We start from the raw sequence: 24,466 nt of genomic DNA on the forward strand, positions 1-24,466 counted from the left end.
ATCGAGTTTTTCTCTTATAGCCAGACTTATTAGAAATCTAAAAGTTGTTGCATCCATCACAGGGGAGTATGTCTCCTCATAATCTATTCCTGGTCTTTGGGAGAATCCTTGTGCTACAAGTCGTGCCTTATATCTCACGATTTCATTATTCTCATTTCTCTTCCTTACAAATACCCATTTATGTCCTACTGGCTTTATATCGAATGGTGTCCTTAAGATCGGACCAAACACATTCCTCTTCTTTAAAGAGTTTAACTCCACGTCAATGGCGTCTTTCCATTTTAACCATTCTTTACTTTGAGTGCTCTCTAAAATGGACGTGGCTTCTTTCCATTTTAACCATTCTTTACTTGAGAGTCCTCATTTATCTCAAGTGCTACCTTATATGCAAATATTTCATCAATGTCGACATTTTTTCTGTTCCATTGAATTCTAGACATGATATAATTTATTGAGATCTCATTATTATCAATACCTTTAGGACCTTGAGGTTCCGCGTCCCAAACCTCATTCGGTACCTTAGGATTTGCCGCGGCCATGTCTATCATTTCCTTAACCTCGGTTTGATTTGCACCTTTGTTAGATTTCCGAGGGTTCTTATCTTTGGAATCTAATGGTCTACCTCGTTTCAAACGGGTCTTAGACTCTGTAGCAACTTGCTTATTGTGTTCCTTCTGAACATCAATACGTACTGGTGCATTACAAGCTGGTATGTACGATTTAGTTACTCTCTTTGGGTCAGCAAAGGAATCTGGAAATTGTATAGCTAGCTTTTGCAAATGTTTGGACCTCTGCATCACAGGCTAGAGTCCGAGGATCTTGCCAATTTAAGGATGTTTGATTCCATGTTATTTCTTTAACCAGCTTGTCTTTCTCTTTACCCAACATAGGAAATTCGGATTCAGCAAACTGACAATCCGCGTATCTGGCCTTAATTAAATCATCCGTAGTCGGCTCAAGATACTTAATAATGGTGAGAGAATCATATCCAACATATATTCCGATCCTCCTTTGAGGTCCCATCTTAGTTCTCTGTGGTGGAGCAATCGGTACATAAACGGCACACCCGAATGTTCTTAAATGGGATATGTCTGGCTCATGACCCGTTAATAATTGGGATGGTGAATACTTATGTTCACTAGATGGCCTGATGCGTATTAATTCAGCTGCATGTAATACTGTGTGTCCCCAAGCCGATACAGGAAGCTTCGACCTCATTAGCAATGGTCGAGTAATCAATTGAATACGTTTAATGAAGGGTTCAGCTAATTCATTCTGTGTATGGACATGTGCCACAGGATGTTCCACACTCACCCCCATGGACATACATTATTCATTAAACGCTTGGGATGTAAATTCACCAGCATTGTCTAGACGTATAGTCTTAAGTGGAAAATCTGGAAAGTGGGCTCGCAGACGTATAATATGAGCCAGCAATCTAGCAAACGCAAGGTTTCTAGTTGAAAATAAGCTAACATGCGACCATCTAGTCGATGCATCTATAAGGACCATGAAATATCTAAACGTCCCACAAAGTGGGTGTATTGGTCCACATATGTCTCCTTATATCCTTTCCAGAAAATGCAAAGTTTCTTTATTTACTTTGGCTGGTGATGGCCTTATAATAAGTTTCCCTTGTGCACATGCTACACACGTGAGATGTTTAGGGATAACTTTTCTCTCTTTACGAGTGTGCCCATTTGAATTCATTATAAGCTTACGCATCATGTTCGAACCCGGATGGCCAAACCGGTCATGCCATAAAGTGAATTGTTCATTGAACCTTTTGTTCATTGCCAAATTAGCTTCTATCATATTTATCTTAGCATGGTATAAACCAGTGGCTAGTGCGGGTATAGCCTCTAGGACTTTCTTATGTCCTTGGGTGATTTCAGTAATAATAAGCTCCTTTTGAGCTGGTTGGATATAAGGCATCTTTTAGTTCAAGATGTGTGCCTGGCCGTAGCCTTCAATTATTTTGTTATACCCGCTAATATTGGCATTGTTCTTGTCCTTAGCCATTTCTCAATATGGACAAGGATTATGTTTTAAACATAAACAAATAATTCTATAAAATAATTGAATTTAAAACATAATTATAATAATGCATAATAATAATCCAATCAATATGCAAAGCATAAATATAAAATTAAATCAAGACCACATTTGAGTTTAATTATCCTCTCTTAAACAATCAGAGGTTTCATAATCCAATAGGTCATCCTTCTCATGGTCGAAATCACCTTCACCATCGAGATAAACCAAGTTAGCTTCTGGATCCTTTTTCAAATTCTCTTGATAGAGATCAACGAGGTGCTTAGGAGTTCTGCATGTTTTTATCCAGTGGTTCTCCATACCACATTTATGGCAAGTGGACTTGGTCTTATGTTGCAGTTTATATACACCGTGGCTTCTACCCCGACCACGGCCGAAGTCGAATCGGTTTCCACGGCCTTGACCACCAAAGTTGTGTCCTTGGTAACTACCACGACCAGGACCACCACGTCCACCTCTCCCACGGCCACGACCATACTTGTCCCTATGGACATAATTAGACTTTTTAGTCTCTTTCGGCTCGTTGGGATTTTTCTTTGCCATATCAACCTTGTGAGCTTCCCGTAATGGGGCTATACCCGGAGGTCTCAAAGCACTATTCATCATCAATAGCTCATTGTTCTTCTCAGCAAGCAACAAACAAGAGATGAGGCTTGCAAGCGTATTAAACCCCTTTTCATGATACTGTTGTTGAAGCAGTACGTTATTGGAGTGAAAGGTAGAGAATGTCTTCTCTAGCAAGTCCTCCTCAGTCACCTTGGTACCACATAACTTTAGGATTGAGACTATCTTAAATAGCTCTGAGTTATACTCATCCACGGTTTTGAAATCCTGGATCTTTAAGTTTTTCCAATCGAATTGAGCCTTTGGTAGGAGCACCGTCTTTTGGTGTCCGTATCTGTTTTTCAACGATGTCCAAAGGTCAAGAGGATCTTCAATAGTGAGGTACTGGTTTTTGAGACTCTTAGCAAGGTGATGGCGAATATGCATTATTGCCTTGTACGTGTTCTTTTCAGAACAGTCATTATCATCCTCAATGCACTCACAAAGATCCTTTGATTTCAGATTGATCTTTGTGTCCAATGCCCATTATAAAACATGCATCCGATTATTGTCATGCGGTATTTGAGACCGAACCATGCAATTATTTTAGTCTTAGGCCATGCGTTATTTAAGACCGAACCATGCCAATTGTTTTAGTCTAGGCCATGCGGTATTTAAGACCGAACCATGGATTTATTTTCGTTTGGGACATGCGGTATTTAAAACCGAAACATACCGATTATTTTAGTAGATAATGTCTTGTTTTATTACATAATTTTGTGGCATATATTATGCATGAGAACAGTCCTAGATAAACATAAGATCTAGCATGCAATAATTTTTTTTTACCAAATTTTCCTTTTTCTTAAATTTTGTTTTTCTATATTAAAACTTTAGGAAATATTTTCATGGATTTTTAGGATAATTTCTAGAATTAATTTGTAAGTTACCCTAATTTATTTTTTCATGCAAACACATAATAATTTCCGAGTTTAATTTCTTAGTTTTAGGGTTTGAATTTCTTAGACAAACAAACACCTAAAACAGATTCTAACAACCTAGAACAATTTGGTTTAATATTCTCTTTATGAATTTTGAATTTAGGTTTTAGTTTTAGGATTTTTATGCAACAATCAAACAATCAACAATAATAATCGGATTTTAATCTTTGCATAATCGGTTTAATTTGCAAACAATCTAAGCATCCCTAAACCTGATACCAACCGATTTTAAGTTTTAAAATTTTAGGGTTTTAGGGTCTAAAGCTTAGGGTTTTGTTTGTTGATTGTTTACTTGTATATTTTAGGGTTCCATTAGATTTAAGAGATCAGGTTCGATTTCATAGGTTCTAAGGGGGTTTGATTATTGTTTACCTTCCACCGATGTGGGACTGGAATTGAACCGGGAGCTAAAGACCTCGGTTTTACTTTTAACTTGATCACGAACCTCGGCCTAGGTAAGAGGAAGAATCGATCACAAACACAAGTTGCTTCTCGAACAGGAACATATCTCCGAACAGGAACTAGCCTCGGACAGGAACCGATCGCCGAGCTTGGACGAACAAGGTTTTGAGCGGCGGCGGTTTTAGGGTTTTTCTCAGTTGGAGTTTTAGGGCAAACTCGTGCTGATAACATGTTGTAAACTAGAGAAATCGATGGAGGTTTTCTCTTGTTCTTATTCTTATTGATTCAATGGAACATTACATATATATAGTGAAGGGCAAAGCTCAATTACATTAGGAAGCATAAACCGACATAGACTAAGGAGGTGGCCGATGGGCCTTATGGTCTTGGACGTTCATGGACCGAGTATGGGCCGTGTATGGGCTGGTTATGGATATCCACCATTCAGTGTTTTACAACAGTTTTAAAAGTTTTAAAATAATTTTCATTGTTTTCTTACTCCATGAAAACAATAACAATTTGACAATAAAGATATCGGAAAAAATATGGAGAGTAAGAAAACAATGAATGTTTAAAATACTATAAATATTTAAACTATAAAACATTTAAGTATCATTATTGGTTTGAGAAGTTCAATACATGTGGATCTAAAACCGAATATATGGGTGAAAGTATCAACCAATAACTGACTATATGTGGTGGCTATGTTGGTCTTCATGAATTGCAAAAATCTTACGAGAAAATATTTAGTGATTTTGGTGTTAGAGTTTGCTAAAGATAAATTATGTTTACTTTAAAACAAAAGTAAGTTATGTAGTAATTTTAAACAAAAAGGTTTTGAATGATTATTCAGTGGAAGAAATTGAGGAAGCGGACGAGGAAGAGGAAAAATAAAAAGTATAACAAAAAAGCGGATGGAAGTTATGTGGTAATTTAAAACAAAAATGTTCTCAATGATTATTTAGTGGAAAAAAGCGAGAAATCAGACAACAAAGAAGAAGAATAAGAGTATAACAAAGAAGCAGATGATGAAAGTAACGATGACAATTACCATGCAAAATTGACAATGAAAATGAAGAGAAAGAATATGAATAGTAAATAAAAAAAACACGAATACATAAGCGGTGGTGTTCAATTAAATATGAGAAACCAAAATTGGTTAATGATTCTTTTGATCATATTTGATTCTTAAATACAATTGATTTTTTTAATTGTGTATTTAAAATAAAATTATTATTTTAATAGTAAGTTAAAGTTTTTTGGAAGATAATATTTCATAACATCAATTATATATAGTTTCATCTAAATATATTTAAAAAAAAACCCCATGCATAGCGTGGGTTCAAAACCTAGTAAAATAATATAAAAGAGAGAAGAAAAGAGAATCGTTCTCAAAGTCCTCAACGAAAAAACTTTTCAATTTGATTAGGGTCAATTTGGTGTATAACCAAAATCAATAAACTAATTAAGGTCAGAGAAAAAACTTCTCAATTTGATTTGGGTCAATTTGGTGTATAACCAAAATCAATAAACTAATTAAGAAAATAGCATAATATTCAAATAAATTAGAATAATAAGAGGAGGGGTAGGAAAAATTACAATTTTGGTATTATGGTGGGAGTGGTGGTAGAAGAGAATAGTGGAGGCCGGAGGAGAGGTGGCCGGAGGTGGCCGGCGACAGGAGGGGTGGTGGCCAAAGGTGGCCAGCGACCGAAGTGGTGGTGGCCAGAGGTGGCCGGAGGGATGGTGGCCGAAGGGGGACGGCGGTGGCCGGAGGGGGTCGGTGGTGGCATGAGGAATTGGCCGGAATCCGACGACCGACGGTGGGTGGTGGTCGGAGGAATTAGCTGGAATCCGACGACCGGCGGTGGGTGGTGACCAGAGTTGGCCGGAATCCGACAACCGGCGGTGAGCGGTGGCTGGAGGAGTTGGCCGGAGATGGCTGGAGGAGTTGGCCGGAACCCAACGACCGACAGTGGGCGGTGGCTGCTGATGGTAGTGGGTTGTGGTGAAAGGGGATAATGATAGGGATAAATTAGCCATTAATACATAAGATACAGACTATATAACCTTTTAATGGTTAGAATAGTTATAGAATGAATTTAAGTGATTTATATGAAATTTACAAAACCTATGTTATTCAATCATGAGTTTTAAAAAGTCTATTAAAATCCACTGTTATTGAATTTATAATTTAAAAATCTACTGTTATTCAAAACAATTTTGTGGATTTGGATTTTAATGATTTTTAGGATTTTCGAGGATTTGAATCATATCAACTTTTCTAAAATCTATCAAAATTCTAAATTTCCTAATTCCCATCAAATTCTCCAAAATCATGGTTTGAATACACTCCCTAATTTTTTTTTGTTAATTATAGACTCAAATTCCTCATTTGATTTTATACTTGTTAGTTTTCTATTAATTACATAATAAAATATTATTCTTTATTTTTATAAAAAATGGCCAAAACTTCTCCGGGTTGTAAATGCTCTTATGTTTTAGTTCTAGTATTTGCTAAATATTTGAATATTAGAAATTTTATTTTACATTGTATATAATTTACACATTTCCTTAATCCGTACCCTACATGTCAACTCGGATGCGTTGATCGGTGGATGTGATGTGTTCACCCAATTTGATCGTTAACGCCAAAATCACAACAAAACAAAATTATTATACTATTTCGGTATTTCCTTTGATAATGCGAATGGAATATAAGTTAAAGCATGACATTATCTCGCCTGACGTCAAGTGGGTGACGCCATCTCTTGATATGTATGCTTGATACTCATCCCTTGACCATATTTGGTCTTTTTGTTTGTTTTCTTGAGGCGGTTTCTTATTTTATCACTTAAATTATACATTATAATTAACGTCTTTTAATCGGTAGTCTGAAAAAATTCAGCAAATCCTATTTACTTATAAACTTTTGAAGATTTAGAGATGGGACTCTAACATTCCCAACTTCAGTTTTGTGGGTGATACCGAAGGATATTGTCCGTCGATACAAACAAATTATTAGGATTGTTTGGTTTAAATCAATGACATTCTTACTAAGATAATAAAGCAGTTAACAATTAAATTCTATTTTAGAAATTGCTAGATGCTAGTAAAACCGTTGGCTAGACTTAGCTCCTAACAAAAAAATTTAAAATTAAACATGATTTAATTAGACTTAGCTGCCTAACAAAAAAATTGAAAATTAAACATGATTTAATTCCGTTGTAGCACAAAAGAAAAAAAAAACATGATTTAATTGGACACTAGTTTTTTTTTTTATCAACCAAACATTAATCTAGAAAATAACTCCAATGTTGGTTGTCAATTGGATACTAGTTTTAAGGTTATTTTATTAATATTTAATAAAATATAATTATATAATACTATATATGTATAACTCTATTTATGTTAAAATAAAAACATCAAATAATATATAAAACTATATAGTATTGTCTTTAAAATTATGGTAAACACATAAAAATATAATTTTTAAAACAAATTTTTATGATTTTCATTAAAAGTTTGTACATTAGTTATTGTAAAACATCACAAACTCTTAATTTAAATATCTAAATAACAAAAAAATATTTAATTTATATTTGGTTCCAAAAATAATTAGTATACAAAAAACTAAGCGGAAAGTAATTAGATAGACGAATTATAATCAAATTAGATAGGCATAATTAGATAATCGATGCTAAGTAATAATTAGTCATTAATCGAGGCAGAGAAGATAGGTATAATGATTTTGCTGCGTGTAATCGATGTTAAGCGGAGATTTTTGAAACAAGGCAATTAAGTAACAAAAATATAATAAGATCTCTTTTCGATAAGAATGTGAGCAAAAGATTTTTCTTTTTAACCTTAAACAGTTGAAATTAAACTGCCAATTTTTCCTACCTTCAATGAAGCTTTTTTATGCTCCATACAAGAGAATCATCTGTTATCATAGCTACTACATTGCCAACAGTCTCAGGAAGACTCCATCATTATCATATGAAGGTCTTTGAAAAAATCAATGATAGCATTACATGCTAGCGACATTGTCCAGTAAACAAGAACGGTTAACGATTCAATTTATAAACTACCTGCCAAGCATTAGGAATGATGGTAGTTAGATTTAGAAAATCATAGCGCATATCAAAGAATGGAGAGAAAGATTTGCATCACATCTTGGGTAGCAAGCCATATGGACATGAAGCCATTTTTAGAAAGAAAAAACAAATTTAAAAATCTCTATAAATTCAAGTTTTTTAGTTTAAAAAGTGACTAATTATGAAAATGATCAACCCGTTATTTTGTTGAGAAACGATTGTAGATAATAACTTGGTTTTCTTTTTTAAAGAAGATTTGTTCATTTTCAAATCTTTTCCGTATATTCGAAAATTTATTTAAAATTAAAACAACTGATTAACGATACTACAATTGCATTAGGAGTTTCGCGCATGAGTACAATAAAAACAGTTTTGGAATATTTATGCATATTGATTTGTTAAACTTCTAGTGTAATAAGAGCGTTAATTTTTTTTCGTAAAATATCTCCTAGTATTTTCTGGAGCCCTAAATTTATCCAACGCACAATTGAATATTCTAATAAAATGAAAAGATTTAAACATCATTTATTCAGATTTTTAACTTAATCTTATTTTAACTATGATTTTTTTTGACAGAAAAAAACTTATTTTATACGAAAAATTATTTATATATTTTATATTCTTACACTGACATAATTTTATGCATTTATTTTATTTATCTTTTTATTTCTTGTCTAGTTCTCTCACTTGAACATTAAATTTTTTGAAAAACATCTCCACGTATTTTTTGGAACCCTAAACGTTTGTTTTTTTGGTACTTTTCTATATACCTTCCAACGACCATATAATGGTAATTTTGGAAACTATCTACATAATAACTACTCATAATTTAATATTCTAATAAATTTTAAATATAGACGTCATTTATTTGAATATTCGTATCAAATCTCGTCTAAACTCACATCTTATGGGAAAAACTCTACTTTTTTGCCAACATAATCTTATGCACTTATCCTAGCTATTTTTTAACTACTTGCTGAATATGTATTGTTAAATTATTTCAAAAGCAACTTCGATCTCTTTGGGAACCTTGATCTTTCATTATTTAACATATTTTTTTAACTTTCCAACTATCTAATCACAACAGTTTTGAAAAAATTCTGCAAAATAAGGAACCCAAAATTGATGCAAACATTACCATATTTTAACATATATAAAATTTAAATTCAAAATTTTTTATTAACTATTATAGTTTTTTAAATTATTAAATAAAAAAAATATTAATCATTTAATTTAATAAATCTTTCATATACTACCATCAACTACTTAGGAATTTTTGTCAAATATGCCATATTTAAAAAAAAAAGTTTCCAAATGTATCATATTGTTTTCAATCTTACGAAATGTGTCATATTTGGCATTATGACATAAATTGTTGTCCATCAAAATGAAAACAAAAAAAGGTTAAAGTTGTCCACAAAAATTGAAATTATCCATCAAAGGGGTTAAAATTGTCCAAAAATATTAAAATTAGCGATCAAAGGGGTTAAAATTGTCCAAAAAAGTTAAAGTTGTCCACTAAAGGGGTTAAAGTTGTCCACCAAATGTCAAAATGTTGTCCACCAAATTAAGTTGTCCGCCAACTACCATGGTTGTGACATATTTAGAAAGACTTAATCGATTATGGCAGATTTAAAAAGAAAAAATACTGTTTATGGCACATTTGATAGTTTTCTCAATTACTTATTTCACACACATATATATATAATTATTATTAACATGCAAAACTTGATATCTTACTTTTATCTTTTAGTAGTAATACATGGTACACATAAAGGTAAATATTAGAATTGGCCCCAAAAAAATAAACATTGTAACTTTATATTATTTCTGTTTTATTTTTTATTTTGTTACTAAACATGATATCGTCATGAATGTTTGTCCAATTGGAAGAAAATGGTTTACAAACTCAAAATAAGAAACAATACTGTAGAGGATGTAGCAAGACATTTCGCTTTAGAATTCCAACTCATTGAGTAGATTGGAAAAAAGCAGATTGGAAAAAGCAGTTAATACACAATTACACAAACATTTGGGGTGTAATTGGATTCTATATTATAAAGATTTTTGAAGAGTTCAACAAAATCATTAAAAGTGAAATACGTGAAAGATTGTTAAAAATTGATAGAGAATTTTATTGATTAGTTTTCTAAAATCTTGAAAAGTAATCCAAACAATTCGTGTATTTTTGTGATACTTTCCATGACTTTATTTTGTAAAGAAAATGTCAAAAATCATGAACCAACAACATAATAATTGAATTGATTAACAATCCTAGATTCTTCTGTTTTAATTGAATAATATAAATTTTTTTATAACTTTATAAAAATTTAAATCCAATAATCCAAATTTTGTTAAAATTTTAAATGACTTTTTATAAATAAAAAACTAATAACACTAAATTTTAATAGAGTTTAAAAAAATCTTGATCTAATATAATAAATTTTACATAATATTTAAAATTTTTAAAACTATATTTAAGTCTCACACACCAATAATCCAAAAGGTTACAATTGGCAAAGAAAGAAAAAGAGAAAAACAAGATAAACTTTACAATGTCTATATTTTTTCTTTTTTCTTTTCTCACCATTTTCTTACTTGAAAAGGTAAGAGGACGTTTCAAAATCAAATTCATATTTGCCACGTGAAAACATTGTGCGGTGGGCATGTCATTATATAACACATCTCTGAGACTCTGACTCATCTGGGATAATATATATATATATATATATATATATATATATATATATATATGTAAAATAAGTGATAACATATGTCTCTCTAACTCTCTTTCTCTATCCCCTCGCTTTAGATTTCACACCAATCATGGCTGCCTCTCAAACATCAAAGCTCCTCGTATCCGACATCGCCTCCATCGTTGATCACCTCCCTTCAAACTACGTCCGACCAGTCTCTGACCGTCCAAACATGTCCGACGTTGCAACTTCCGGCGATTCTATCCCTTTAATCGATCTCAAAGACCTCCATGGACCCAATCGAACCGACATTATCAATCAGTTTGCTTATGCATGCTCCTCTTATGGCTTCTTCCAGGCAAGTCCCTATTCACTTTTAATCTCCTTACCACTTTACTCGGTTGTATAAACTATACACTTTAGTTTTAAACTAGTTACGTTTTACTTTTTTTTTTTTTTTTTTTTTTTTTTAAGTTACACTCTTTTATTTTCTCAGTTTTACACGATTTTATTTGCATGACATCGTGTCTTTCTCTGTTTAATTGCAAAAGAGACATTTTTGTGTTTAATCAAAGTTTTGCTATTGCATGTTCCAGATCAAGAACCATGGAGTACCAGAAGAAACAATCAAGAAAATGATGAATGTGGCGAGAGAGTTTTTCAGGCAACCAGAGAGCGAAAGAGTGAAGCATTACTCATCAGATACCAAGAAGACAACAAGACTCTCCACAAGTTTCAACGTTTGCACAGAGAAAGTCTCCAACTGGAGAGACTTCCTTCGACTCCATTGCTACCCTATCGAAGATTTCATCAACGAATGGCCCTCAACTCCAATCTCTTTCAGAGAAGTCACAGCTGAATACGCCACAAGCGTTAGAGCCTTGGTTCTGACACTTCTTGAGGCAATCTCAGAGAGTCTAGGACTTGTGAAAGACCGTGTAAGCAATACACTAGGCAAACATGGTCAACACATGGCTATAAACTACTACCCGCCGTGTCCGGAACCCGAGCTAACTTACGGGCTTCCAGGACATAAAGATGCAAACTTGATCACTGTTCTTCTTCAAGACGAAGTCTCTGGTTTACAGGTGTATAAAGATGGTAAATGGGTCGCTGTTCATCCTGTTCCCAACACGTTCATAGTCAACCTTGGTGACCAGATGCAGGTAATATTAGGCGTACAAATTTGAAAATTCCTCTGTTTTGTTAATCCACTCTCTCTTTGTGCTAACTTTATGTGCTTGTTTCTCCTTTAAGGTGATAAGCAATGACAAATACAAGAGTGTTCTCCATAGAGCGGTTGTGAACAGCGACAAAGAGCGGATATCAATACCAACATTCTACTGTCCATCTGAAGATGCTGTGATTAGTCCTGCACAAGAGCTGATCAATGAGGAAGAAGACTCTCCTGCTATATACAGAAGCTTTACATATGCTGAGTATTTTGAAAAATTTTGGGAGACAGGATTTGCAACTGAGAGCTGTATTGACTCGTTCAAAACCTCCACCACCTAAGATACTGTACTTGAGAATCAATCATCAGTCATGTTTAGGCCGTGTATTAGTTCTTGATGGGAAAGTCAAAAACCCATTTTGTGTTGCCATTTCAGAATAAGTAGTTTTCTTTAATCCGCAAATGTTCTTAAGAAATAAAACAAACTGCTCTTGCAACTTGGTGAACTCATTTTGTTTTGTATGGACGTTTACAAACTGTAGAAGACATTTAAGAAGGAGCGGCAGTAGAATGATACATAGATCATGTTTATCATCAAGCAAAATATTTATATGTTATATGGTCACTCAAAACTAAAAGAACCACTTTTAATCTATAAAAGATCAAACTTATTTGCAGTAAGCTATGCCACATGGTCAGTGGTACCAATAAGGAACCATTTGCACAAGCCATGACACATTTCAAAGCAACTCATTTGGTCAAGGAGGTTTTTCGCTAATATCACAATTAAGCAACTACCGCAACATTATTCATTAGTCAGCCAACAACACCCATTAATTTTGTGCTGAAGAGGACATGTTATGTTACAGTCTCTATCTCATTGACATTTACTATGATAAACTTCCGGTCAGCCATCACAAGTCCTCGTTAGTATAAAACGCCGCCTTACTCCGGGCTTACTGCAAATAAGAAATATGCCCGAACTTCAAGGTACTCAAAGAAAACATCATCCCTAACCATGCAGCCAATTCGCTGTGCACAGCATGCGGGATCACTTGGTACCTTCTCATCAACTTTTTAACTGTTAAAAAATTAAGTTTGAGCAGAGTAGTAGCTTCTCACATGGTACTTTCACATTCATATCTAGATCTCTCCCTACCTGGCTTCTCAAATTATACTTGGTTACTTTTGGATATCAAGAACTCCGAATGTTATAAATTCTAATAGATATGGGTGTGACGAATTATTAATCTGTCTTTAGTAACAGTAATATGAGGCAAATTGTTATAACTATGTAAATTAATAAGAGAACTTTTTTTTTTTTGGGTAATCCGCCGGGAAATTGTTATAACTATGTAAACTAATGAAAAATAAAGCTACACTCGAACTTGTCTTAGGCCAGAAACCCCAACAACATTGTCTCTCAAAATCGAATCAACAACATCTCAATGAAAAGCATGAAAACCTAAAGGTAAAGAAAACGCATAGTTAGCTAACCCATCAGCAAAATGGTTAGCTTTCCTATACACGTGAAAAATACGGACTATCCGCTGTCTTTCATGGAATATATGCACCAGGAAGGACAGCAGATAATTTTCCCCAATCCCTGTCTTAAGAAAACCAACCATAATCTCATAATCAACCTCAAGCTCAACCCTTGCCACCCGCTTATCCCAAGCAATACACAAACCATAGTATATTCCCCATAGTTATTCCAAATGAGAAGTACAACATCCAATATTCAGAGAGAAACCCCCACACCACTCTCCTTTCAAATTCCGCAAAACTCCTCCCGCTGTTGCTAAACCAGGATTACCATGAGACGCGCCATTTGTGTTTAGCTTCAACCATCCCCCTGTCGGAGCCACCCAACTGACATTCTCTCCACCACAGGTCTCTGTTCTTGACATTTCAATTTCCCAGCAGAAACCTCTTTCGACAAATCCTTAAGAAAAAAAATTCGATCCCGACATTTTTATTCTCTCCATAAAAATTACCGCATCTCCACTTCCATCCCCACCACACAGAAATAGCAAAGGTCGTAGACCACACCCCCACATCCGACACCGATTCCTCACACAGGTTCTCATACAACCATTCTAGCAAAGATCGAGCAAAAAAGGCTTGTCTCTTTTGTGGTGGAACAATCCGACTCCATACTCTTGCCATAGCTTGACAATCTCAAAGAACATGAAGTATCGTCTCCAATCCACACTTACATACCTGGCATATATCAGATTCATCTAAGTGTCTACGCTTTTGTTCTGCATTAGATATAATCACCTGATTAGCCACCTGCAATAAAAAAAGAATTCACTCTCTCTAGTGCGACAACTCTCCAAATACGTCCAAAAAATCTTCTACATTCGGGTTCGGACTCCCATCCCTTTTCAATAGCTGATAAGCAGATTTAACTGTGAACTGACCATCAGCAGTTTCCCCCCATGCTAACCGGTCCTTAGCCCTAGTAACATTGTCAACAACCAGCGCTGTAAGACTTAGTTTCACCTCATCAAGTACATATGGTCTTATTCTAGCATAATTCCAACCTCTATCATCCAACCAATACTCCCTGACAGTAGCACACCTCTCCTCCACAGACAACTCCCTTACACTCACCTTTGCTAAAGGTTGACCTGTAATCCACTTATCAATCTAAAACCTGGTTTCTCTCCCATCTCCCACCACCCAACTGTGTCCTCGACACACAACCTCCCAGAGACCAACTCCCATACTGTGCCAAGTAGAAGACCAGGTCCCTTTGGCCACCATCCATCGCTGATCATGTATGTTCCCAACCTTATAATTACTCCTCACCACTTTTCCCCACAGACTTGTTGGTCATGAAGTACTCGCCAGCCCACTTTTGCCACTAGGGCTTTAATCATCTCTCTCGCAGTTTGCAGCCCAAGTCCACCCGCCTTCTTTGGTAAATACACCCTCCCCAAACAACCAAGTATTGCTTCTTCTTATCCGATGTACTCCCCCATAGAAAAGATCTGCACATGCTATCCAACTTCTCCAGCGTAGCTTGTGGTAATTTTATTATACTCATAGTATGTAAATGGGTTGACGATAGAAAAACTTTGAGTAAAGTTACCCTTCCAGCAAAACTCAAGGATCGCCCTTTCCAACTCGATAGTTTCAAAGGAACTCTCTCCAGAACCTCACCAAACGTGTCTTTATTAATTCTATTTTGAAGGTTGGCATGCCTAGGTATTTCCCCAACTCCCTAGTCGACCTTATCCCACTCTTAGCACTGATCAAAGTCTAAAGTTCTCTAGAGACATTATCTGAGAAATGTTTTTGACTTTTCAAGAGTAACCTTCTGTCCTGAGGTGACACAAAACCTCTCCGGGACCCTCCTGATAATTCTGATTTGTGCTACAAAAGCTTCTGCAAATAGTATTAGGTCATCAGCAAAACAAATATGAGACAGCTGCGGACCAGAACATTATAATTTAATCAGTTTACATCTGTTTTATTGGATGGGCCTCCCCTTTTTGAAAAAAACGTTGTTGAATCATTTTCTCAAAGTGAAACCAGACTTTGCATTTGTTTTATCTTAACTTTTACGGGCACTTTATTTTACAGGTAAAACCTCTTTGATGACCATCCAATCTCCCCGAACCATTCACTTAACATATACCATGTTTTTTTGTAATCTTGTACGTAAAAAATTAAGCTTCATATATTTCCTCGTATACAGACATTGTACATTAGATATGTTTTTGGTTGTTGGATTTGACATAGTGTTGCACAACATATCGGTTATAGTCTGGGTTGAATCTATAAACCTAAATTTTGTATATATTTTTCTCTGATTTTTGTTTGTGTACCAAACATTTATTATGTTGTAGTGTACATATGTTAGTGGTACATTATAATCTTAATTGGTGGGTTTGATATAGTTTTGTATAACACATTTTCTAGGAACTAGAAGTTGTATTATAAATCATTGGATGTAAAACATGACTACACGATTATTTTGACTTAAACATATCATAACCTTAATGAAATCTTGAAAACTGAACAATAAACCATATACATACACGATCATTTTGAGTTAAACGTACATAACCCCTAAACAAATCCTAAAATTAAACCTTAAAACGTATACGTACACAATATCAATTTAAACGTACATAACCCCTAAATAAATCCTAAGAATGAAACCTTAAATTGCATACATACACGAACATATTTACTTAAGTATAGACAAATATTTAAAATTAAATCCTAAACCGTATATGTACACGATCATATTGATTTAAACGTACGCACACAACCTCTAAATAACCCCTCAAAATCAAACACTAGATGGTATACGTACACAATCACATTGATTTGATGTTTTATTTTTTTTTCGAGTTCTTAATCCTTAAGTTCTTTGATTTACATAATCTTAATGCTAGAATAGGACTAATAACCTTGTTTTAGATTCTAGATTTTTATATGCATCAAAAGTGTTCGATAGAATGCATGAATGATTGTGAATTGAGTAATATATATATAGCCAATTAAGGTTGATGTTAGAACACATTATGAACTAAATGAACTTGATTATAATACAAATTTGGCCAGGAGGTTGCAAATGAAAAATTTAGTAAACTAATAGTCAAGTTTTGTGATTATTGCCTTGAAAGAGGGCTAGTTTATTCTTTTGTTTATGGTCTTAATTAGTGAATTCTATATTTTCTCATTAGTCATTAATCTCTGAAATACTCTATGGTCTAATATTTTATTATATAACTTTTTGTTTCTATAATTCATATTTTTATTTACAAAATCTAAAAACCAAATTTTTTTTTTGTCTACTTTAGTTATTTACAATTCTCGCAAATCTTTTAAGTATCTTTGTTTTTTTGTGGATCGACCCGTATATACTATCTTGTGGTTAAGTTTATCGGATAATTACTGAAGCAATCACCTCACATAACGTACAGGTCATATTTGTATAAGTCTTCTTTTATTTAACACGTACACACCTACCAAACTTTTATTTCTTAGCTAAATATTTCTGTTTTTCTTCTTATGTGCATCTCGACTCATCAAGAATAATGAATACAGAAATCTCCATTAAACACATGCTTCATAAATTCATGAGAAACATTTGTAGCATAAGTTTAAAAAATATTCAACACATATAAATTTATTGAAATGTGTACGTATATGATAGTGTTCATCCGGAATCATCTCTGACAACATGATTCAAAGTAAAAAAAAAAAATTAAAGAGAAAATAGGAAAATAGATCTTAAAATACTGAAAAATATAAATTATAATCCAAACGACAAAAATAAAAAATCTTTATAAAAGTGAAAATAGAAAAAAGTGAAAACCAAAAAAAAAAAAAAACATGTGGAGAATAAACTACATTTAAACCCCTTCTGACAATCTTCTATTATTATTTTTTTACCTTGTTTTTAATTGTTTTTAACTATTTTTTACTGTAGTCAACAAGATTACTGTACTGTAACTCTGTAGCTAACCAGATGATAACTAATCCGTACAAAGTTCATTCCATCGTACAAGATTACAATTATATCAAAGGCATTTTTTTCCAAAATAATATAAGTGGCTAAAGTGTGTAAAGTACATTTAGCTTTGCCAAAATCTGAAAGAAAAACATTGGAGATGGCTATAGGGTGAAATTTACCCGGTCCGTTGGGGTTGGATTAATTTTCTTCACTTCTACTTCTGAAACTCGACGAGTGAGTTTAGTATTATCCACTTGAAAATAAGAAATTTTTGAAGTCCAATTATTCGATTTTCTCCTGACATATTTTTCCATATTATGAAAACCGTTAGTTTCCTCTTGATCAAAAAAAAAAAAAAAAAGAAAAACAAAATACTTAGTTTTCCAAGCATTTCTTTTAAACATTTCAAGCACTTGAACTCTTGAAGAGTTGTTTTGACTCTTCTCATAATAAATGAATTTGTAACTTTTCTAGGTGCAAAAGAGTATAACCAAATTTATCTCTTTCTTTCTTCTAGGTACATAAGAGTATAACTAAATGTGAGAAACCCGGAAAAAAAAAACCTTTAACAATGAGAAAAGAGGAAGAGGAAAAAAAAACTATTTTAATATTGGTTAAAATTTTTTTAAAAAACCTTAACTGCTTCTGTAATCCAGTTACGTAATAATCTTTTCAAATTTAAATAAAAACAATAAAAATGGCAATTTTAACTAAGAAACCTAGTACTTGTTTTTCAAGTTTTGAATCTTCTAACTTTTTTTTATTCCAAACATTTAAAATTAGTTAAAGAGGAAATTGAAAATAAAGGATAAATATTTATAAATTTTTCCATCTATATAGGCATTCTATTAACAAATATCAACTTTTCCTAAACTATCAATTGCAACTGATTTTATCAATTTTTTAAAGAAATGATGAAGAAGACATGAGGATCCTTATAAAGTCAAAAATATGTTGTTTTATTGCCGTTTTGGATGGATAAAATATGATCTACAAATTTAGAATACACCGTATATATATAATGTGTAGGATAAACCAGTAAACTAAAATAGCTTTGTGAAAATATATTTTCTTGTCACTAAAACTTTTTTCATTTGGTTAAAAATTAACACTAGCTAGTGATTCAAATAGATTGTGGTGATTAAGCTATTATTTATTGACTGTTTACCAAATTTTATTTCAAAAAAGTTTGAATACTCTTATATGTTTGGGTGGTGTATTGGGTAAATTCTTATTTCCAATGGATGGGAGAGAACCTTCTTGGAGTTTAGGGAGCCATAAATTTTTATTTCCAAGGATAAGTAGTAATATATATAAGGTTGAACAGTCATAATCATAAACTGTAGTTTTGATGATTACAAATACAATATCTCAAGAATAAAACATAGAAACTAAAGGATTTAAAGAACTTTGAACCATTGGCTAGCTGGATCACACGAACCATCCTTGGTCAAACACTTGCAAGGGTTAGCGACGACGCTGTTGTCGCGTTCGTCCACGTCAAGACATAGCAACAAACCATTACTTGTCTTGAACGCCAAATGCATCTTGGTAGCTGCGATTTGTCCCAACTTAGAACACTTAGTGCCAACTCCAAGCTTCACCTTTTGTCCAGCAACATTTGGAGCTTCGACGCACATTTTATTGATCCAAAGAATGCCTTCGTTGGGGTTGAAGGTCGATGTGTCGGCTTTAGGGCATGGTCCTAATTGAAGTGTTGGTAATTTTTCTGAGGGATTATGGGTGACGCAGAGTCCAGACAATGGATGGAAGAGAGCGTTCTTGGATTGCAATCCAGGTCCTGCATATACATCGAAATTCGGTATTTAAATTTCCAGATTTAAAATGTTTAATTATAGAATCTTCAGACATTTATAACATATACGGTTCTAAATGCTACAGTTAAAACCACTTGTATTAGCAATTGATAAAATACCATATGGTCTAGCTAGAAAGATCATGGATTTTCAAAAAAAAAAAATGGTAATCGAGTAATGTGAATATGTGATGAGTCCTAAACAATTTCATGTGTCCTGTGGGATTTTTCAAATTAAACAATTAATATATGTATGGGAAAAAAACTAGGATTCTTTATTTAGCAAAGAAAACAAAAGTTGAGATTTGAGCTATATAACAACTTTGTGAAGCTATTCAATATTTGTTATATCCAAAACATTAGTATATACTTAGCGTTTTCTTACCTCTAAAGGGATGTTGGATTCCAGAGAGTTTCTGCAAGTAAGTAGCGTTTCTCACGTCTTTCCAATTTGCATCCAACATACCATAAGTCTCCACCATATTCGTTTTACCGGTTCTCAAGTAATAATCTCCGGTTAACGCCCAAACCGCCCAATCCAAATCATTCTGAGCCGCCCAAGCCACCAAACAATTCATATACCGGTTTCCGCTGATGTCACGGCCACTCTCCTCAGTCCCAAACTCAGTCAATAACAAAGGAAAGCCTCTCCCGAGTAAGAATCCTCCGTTGCGTGTAACCTTTGTGATGATTTTGGCGCAGAAATCGTTAGAGTTGTGTTTTTTCCACGAGTCTCTGCCGTCAGAGAAGCTGTACCAGTGGAGCTCGAATACGAGTTTGTCAGTGAAGCTTACGTTGAAGAAACGGTCACGGAGGAAAGAGAGGTTTGTGTCAAAGTCAATGCCGGAGAGGATGACTAGTAATTTAGGGTTTGCGGCGTGCACTGCTTCTGCTCCTTCTGGCATATGCCTTCACGTTACCATTAACACGCATGCATGCAATTAGTTACCAAGTAAACGTACACGACCAATGTTATAGAAACAATAGCAAATGGTGACATTTTGAAATGTATTGTTTAACAACGTGAATCTAAACATATTCATGTAAAGTTATAGCTGATCAGCTTGTGTTAAGGTTGATAATTACAGTTCTAAAAAATAAACTAAAATTGTGATTCAAAAATATATATTTTTCTCATTTTACGTAAGTTGTTATATTCTCAGTGGAAACAAAGTTTGGTAAAAAAAATTTGAAAGCTAAGATGTACCTGAACCAGAGGTCAGGGTAATCTCTAGCGCCACGTGGCTCGTTCCTAAGGCTCACACCAACGACGTTAGTGGCACTTTGAACAGAGTAGCCATCTTCCTCAAGCCATTGGCCCAGACTTTGGGATTAAAGTTAGGATAGCCGAAGAAGGCGTCGAGGTCATTCTCTCCACAGCACCAGCCAGGGGTTGTCAAGTGGTTATCTAGTATCACCATCACTCCGTTTTGTCCTAGGTTAGATACCACTTCCTGATGACAAAAACAAAATGGCATATTATTGGTCATTGATTCAAATTAGTTCAGGTTTAGATAGTCCATCTACTGAACATAAATTGGTCTGACAATATTTAATAACGGGTATACTTTAACACTAGATTTACCTGGAATGCGTTGAGAAGGGGGAGATTAAGGATTTTGGGATTGTGAGTTTGAATCCCAAGAACATCTTCAAACAACTTCAAGCTTTCAAAAGACTGTTTAACAGTAACCTTAAGGGCCAATGTGTCGTTAGTCATCAAATCAAGAGGCCAAGTGAGCCTAACGCAGTTAAATCCCATTGAGACAATCTTTTTGGAGATGGAGTCTAATGGTTGTTTGCTTAGCCCTTCAGCTACCGTGGGCTGGAGATGAGCCGGCCAGTTCACGCAAGCTAGCTTCACCCTTTGCCCTTTCTCGTCCACGATCCATCGAGACTTTGTTGAGAGAGGATAGCTTGTGGTTAGCTTTGATGTCGAAGAAATGGATAAGAAGAATAAACAAATATACAAGGATCTCGCCATTTCTTGTGTGTTCTTTGGTTTTTATTTTGATTGTTTTGAACTTGAAATTTGATTCGTAATTTATATTGCAAAGCAGTTAGTTTTGTTTCTGGTTTTTGGCAGATTATATATGTGTTTATGGTTAGAGGTTTTTTTTTTCCAACTAAAAGACATAATTGAAAGAAAAAAAACTAATAGTATTAACGGTAAGGGAAATAAAAAACAATAATCAACATGTCAACAATCTAAGGTATTTATTTCTCGAGAATTTCAAAAATACTTTATAACATGTCAAAACCAATATAGTATAGAAGCTATACATTATTGTAACAGTAAAAATTTCTTTATAAACTAATTTCATATAACAAGAAAACAGTAAATCTTATCTTTCAATCTTATAATTTAAAAAATTTCTTTGTTCTGTTATAACAAAAAGAAAAAAGAAACGAAGGTAAACACAACTTTAACATAATACTAATTTCTTATAACAAGAAAACAATATACATCTTTTTTTTGTTTTTGCTAAAAATGTAAATATTTCGTTAAAAATGAAAAAACAGTTAAGGTTTACAATCCATAATTATAGACCTAAGCTAATGGTTCCATGACAAAAAAGATAAAAACATGGAAGCATAAAAAAGTAACTAAGTTTTTGGTCCATATATTCAACCATAGCGAAAGAACTACAAGAGCAAAATGAAGCGATGACGATTTTGTTGTTCATCCTGGATATGTGTTGCAAAAAGAGAAGGGTGACTGCAAATGTGGCCGCGAGTTGCAGAAGACACTTCACTCTAGAAGCCTTTCAAAGGAAGCCCAAGACCAAGATGTCAACAGTCAAGAATTCCAAATCATCGCTCACATTCTCTCCCCTCAAAATGTGAGCTATTCTTCAATCAAGTCAATGAGCTTTCCCTGAATGAAACCTCAAAAGCCAACTTTTGCTAACAATGTGTGCTCCCTCTACCAAGTTCATTCCCCGAAGTCGGTTAGCACTAAGCAAGAATACAAACACTTCACCACCATACCAAAAGCCATTAGCCTTACTAGCTTCTCTATAGCACAATCTTAACACAAGCATGAGGCAGCATGCAGAGCATAGCAAATGTATATATATATATACACAGCATCGCAAATGTATATATATATATATATATATATATATATATATATATATTTGAAGTATATTTTGGGTGCTACCCTTTTATTTATACTTATTTAAAAACTTATTTACAAGTTAATCCCTAAAAAATTTCCAAAAATAGCATTACTTCAGATTTTGTTTCCTAAATATTTTACAATTCATTCCAACTAAAAAAAATTACACAAATCAATAAGGAAACAGAAGCTATGATATATTTAGATCTCTTCTTTTTTGTTATAATGATTAAAAATCAAAATAGAATCTCAAACACTAAACAAAACAAACTAAATATAACAAACAAATGGTCATGAAGTGTATTGCGGGTTAAAAAATTAATATAAATATTTAGCAGTACAAACAGCCGGAAAATTTAGTTATTCCTCTATTTACAAAACATCCAATATTTAATAAACAAATACAATATAAAAATATAAATAATAATAAAAAAAATTATATGTACGCGGTGTACTGCGGGTTAAAATCTAGTATATATATATAGGGAAAATCACATTTTAAACCTTCAAAGTGTCATTGAGTAGCACTTTAAACCTTGAGATATTTTCACTAACACTATAAAATTTTAAAATGATTTCACTAACACTTTAAACTTTAAAACTAACTTTCCTGTTTGTACCGCCACGAAAGATGACAGAACATTAATATCCGTTAACGTGAAATAGTTAAACTATGTTGGTTTAATTTAAATACTTGTTTAATTAATTTAATTTAATTTAATTATTTATGAAGATTGATAAAAAAAATACATCAAAGCAAAAAAAATGAAGAATCAGAGATAAGGTTAAAACATTTGACAAATGTAAAATAGAAGACGACAATATATTTATAAGATTCATTGGTTTCCAATGAGAAATCGATTGATTTGAATCAGAATCCATTGGAGATGCATTTATTAAAAGGATTAATAATGTTAAAAGTTTTAAAAGGATCTACAATGAAGATGAACACAAATTTATTTTTTTATCTTTTAGTTTATTAATAAAAACTAAAATTAATTAAAAATTTAAATTAAACCAACACAGTTTAACTATTTCGTGTTGAAGGATATTATTATTCCGTTATTTTTATGGCGGTATAAAAAAGAAAGTTAGTTTTAAGGTTTAAAGTGTTAGTAGAATTATTTTAAAGGTTTAAAGTGTTAGTGAAATTCTCTTAAGATTTAAAATGCTACCCAGTGACATTTTGAAAGTTTAAAACGTGATTTCCCTTATATATATATTATAGATATTTAAGTAACCATTTTCTCTGTATCACACTCTTAAACTTATTTAATTTTGTAAATTAAGTTAGTTTATACATAATTTTGGACTAAAATAAAATAAAATGTTTAAAATCTCTTTTAATACTTCTGAAATTTACGTGGTCGAAGGAGATCACATGTCCGTTACTTCGACGGGTAATTATGGAAAAAACAAACAGAATAACTCAAAAAAGTAGTCTAAGTGATATCCATAAAGAAAATGTTGTTAAGAATAGAAACAAGCAATTTGGAATAGATTTGAGTTGGAGGTAAACCAAACGTCGTTTGAATTATTTGAAGAGATTTTCTCATAATTATAAAGGCTATTCAAAAGATCTATAAAATCAAGGATGTGTTTTTTCGTTTGTCATAGTACTTAATTGACGCAATTTTTAGTGATAAACCAAATGCATAAAGTAATAAGCATTTCATTATGAAATTTATTTGTAAATTATTTAGTATTTTATTTTTGACTGACTTTTAATTATTAATCATGTTTATTTGTTTTAATCGTAATAATATAATTTTTGATGTTTTTAAACATCATATAGTTATGAATTTACATATATTTTACAGTATACTAGATTTTAATCGCGGTACACCGCGGGCAAGATTTTTTTATTTATTTATATAATTTTGTCATTATATAATTAATTAGTTTCTTAAAATTTGCAATTCTAAATACAATGTAATATTTATTTTAAATTAATTAATATTATAAAGTGCTATTGGAGTGTAACATGAAGATATTATCAACCCGCGGTCTACTATAGAGTTTTTTTTCTTAAAATTTTTAATATGAATATTTTTATATTTTTCAATCTTTAAAGTGTTAATC

The 24,466-nt window shown here is 33.0% G+C and overlaps 1 protein-coding gene and 1 pseudogene across 1 annotated transcript; one reads left to right on the forward strand and one right to left on the reverse strand.

Annotated features, from left to right (window-relative positions):
- Window positions 1-10,800: 10,800 nt before the first annotated feature.
- On the forward strand, window positions 10,801-12,474 carry LOC104737048 (protein DMR6-LIKE OXYGENASE 2). Its single transcript, XM_010457143.3, has 3 exons — window positions 10,801-11,152; window positions 11,391-11,960; window positions 12,052-12,474. The coding sequence occupies exons 1-3, from the start codon at window positions 10,925-10,927 to the stop codon at window positions 12,307-12,309; spliced, it is 1,056 nt and encodes a 351-aa protein (XP_010455445.1). The 5' UTR covers window positions 10,801-10,924; the 3' UTR covers window positions 12,310-12,474.
- A 6,287-nt stretch (window positions 12,475-18,761) lies between these two features.
- LOC104737049 (glycosyl hydrolase 5 family protein-like) lies at window positions 18,762-21,247 on the reverse strand (annotated as a pseudogene).
- Window positions 21,248-24,466: the final 3,219 nt, after the last annotated feature.

Source organism: Camelina sativa, chromosome 13, assembly GCF_030686135.1.
Source record: "Camelina sativa cultivar CO46 ecotype springtype chromosome 13, ASM3068613v1".
In the NCBI taxonomy this organism is placed as follows: Eukaryota; Viridiplantae; Streptophyta; class Magnoliopsida; order Brassicales; family Brassicaceae; genus Camelina; species Camelina sativa.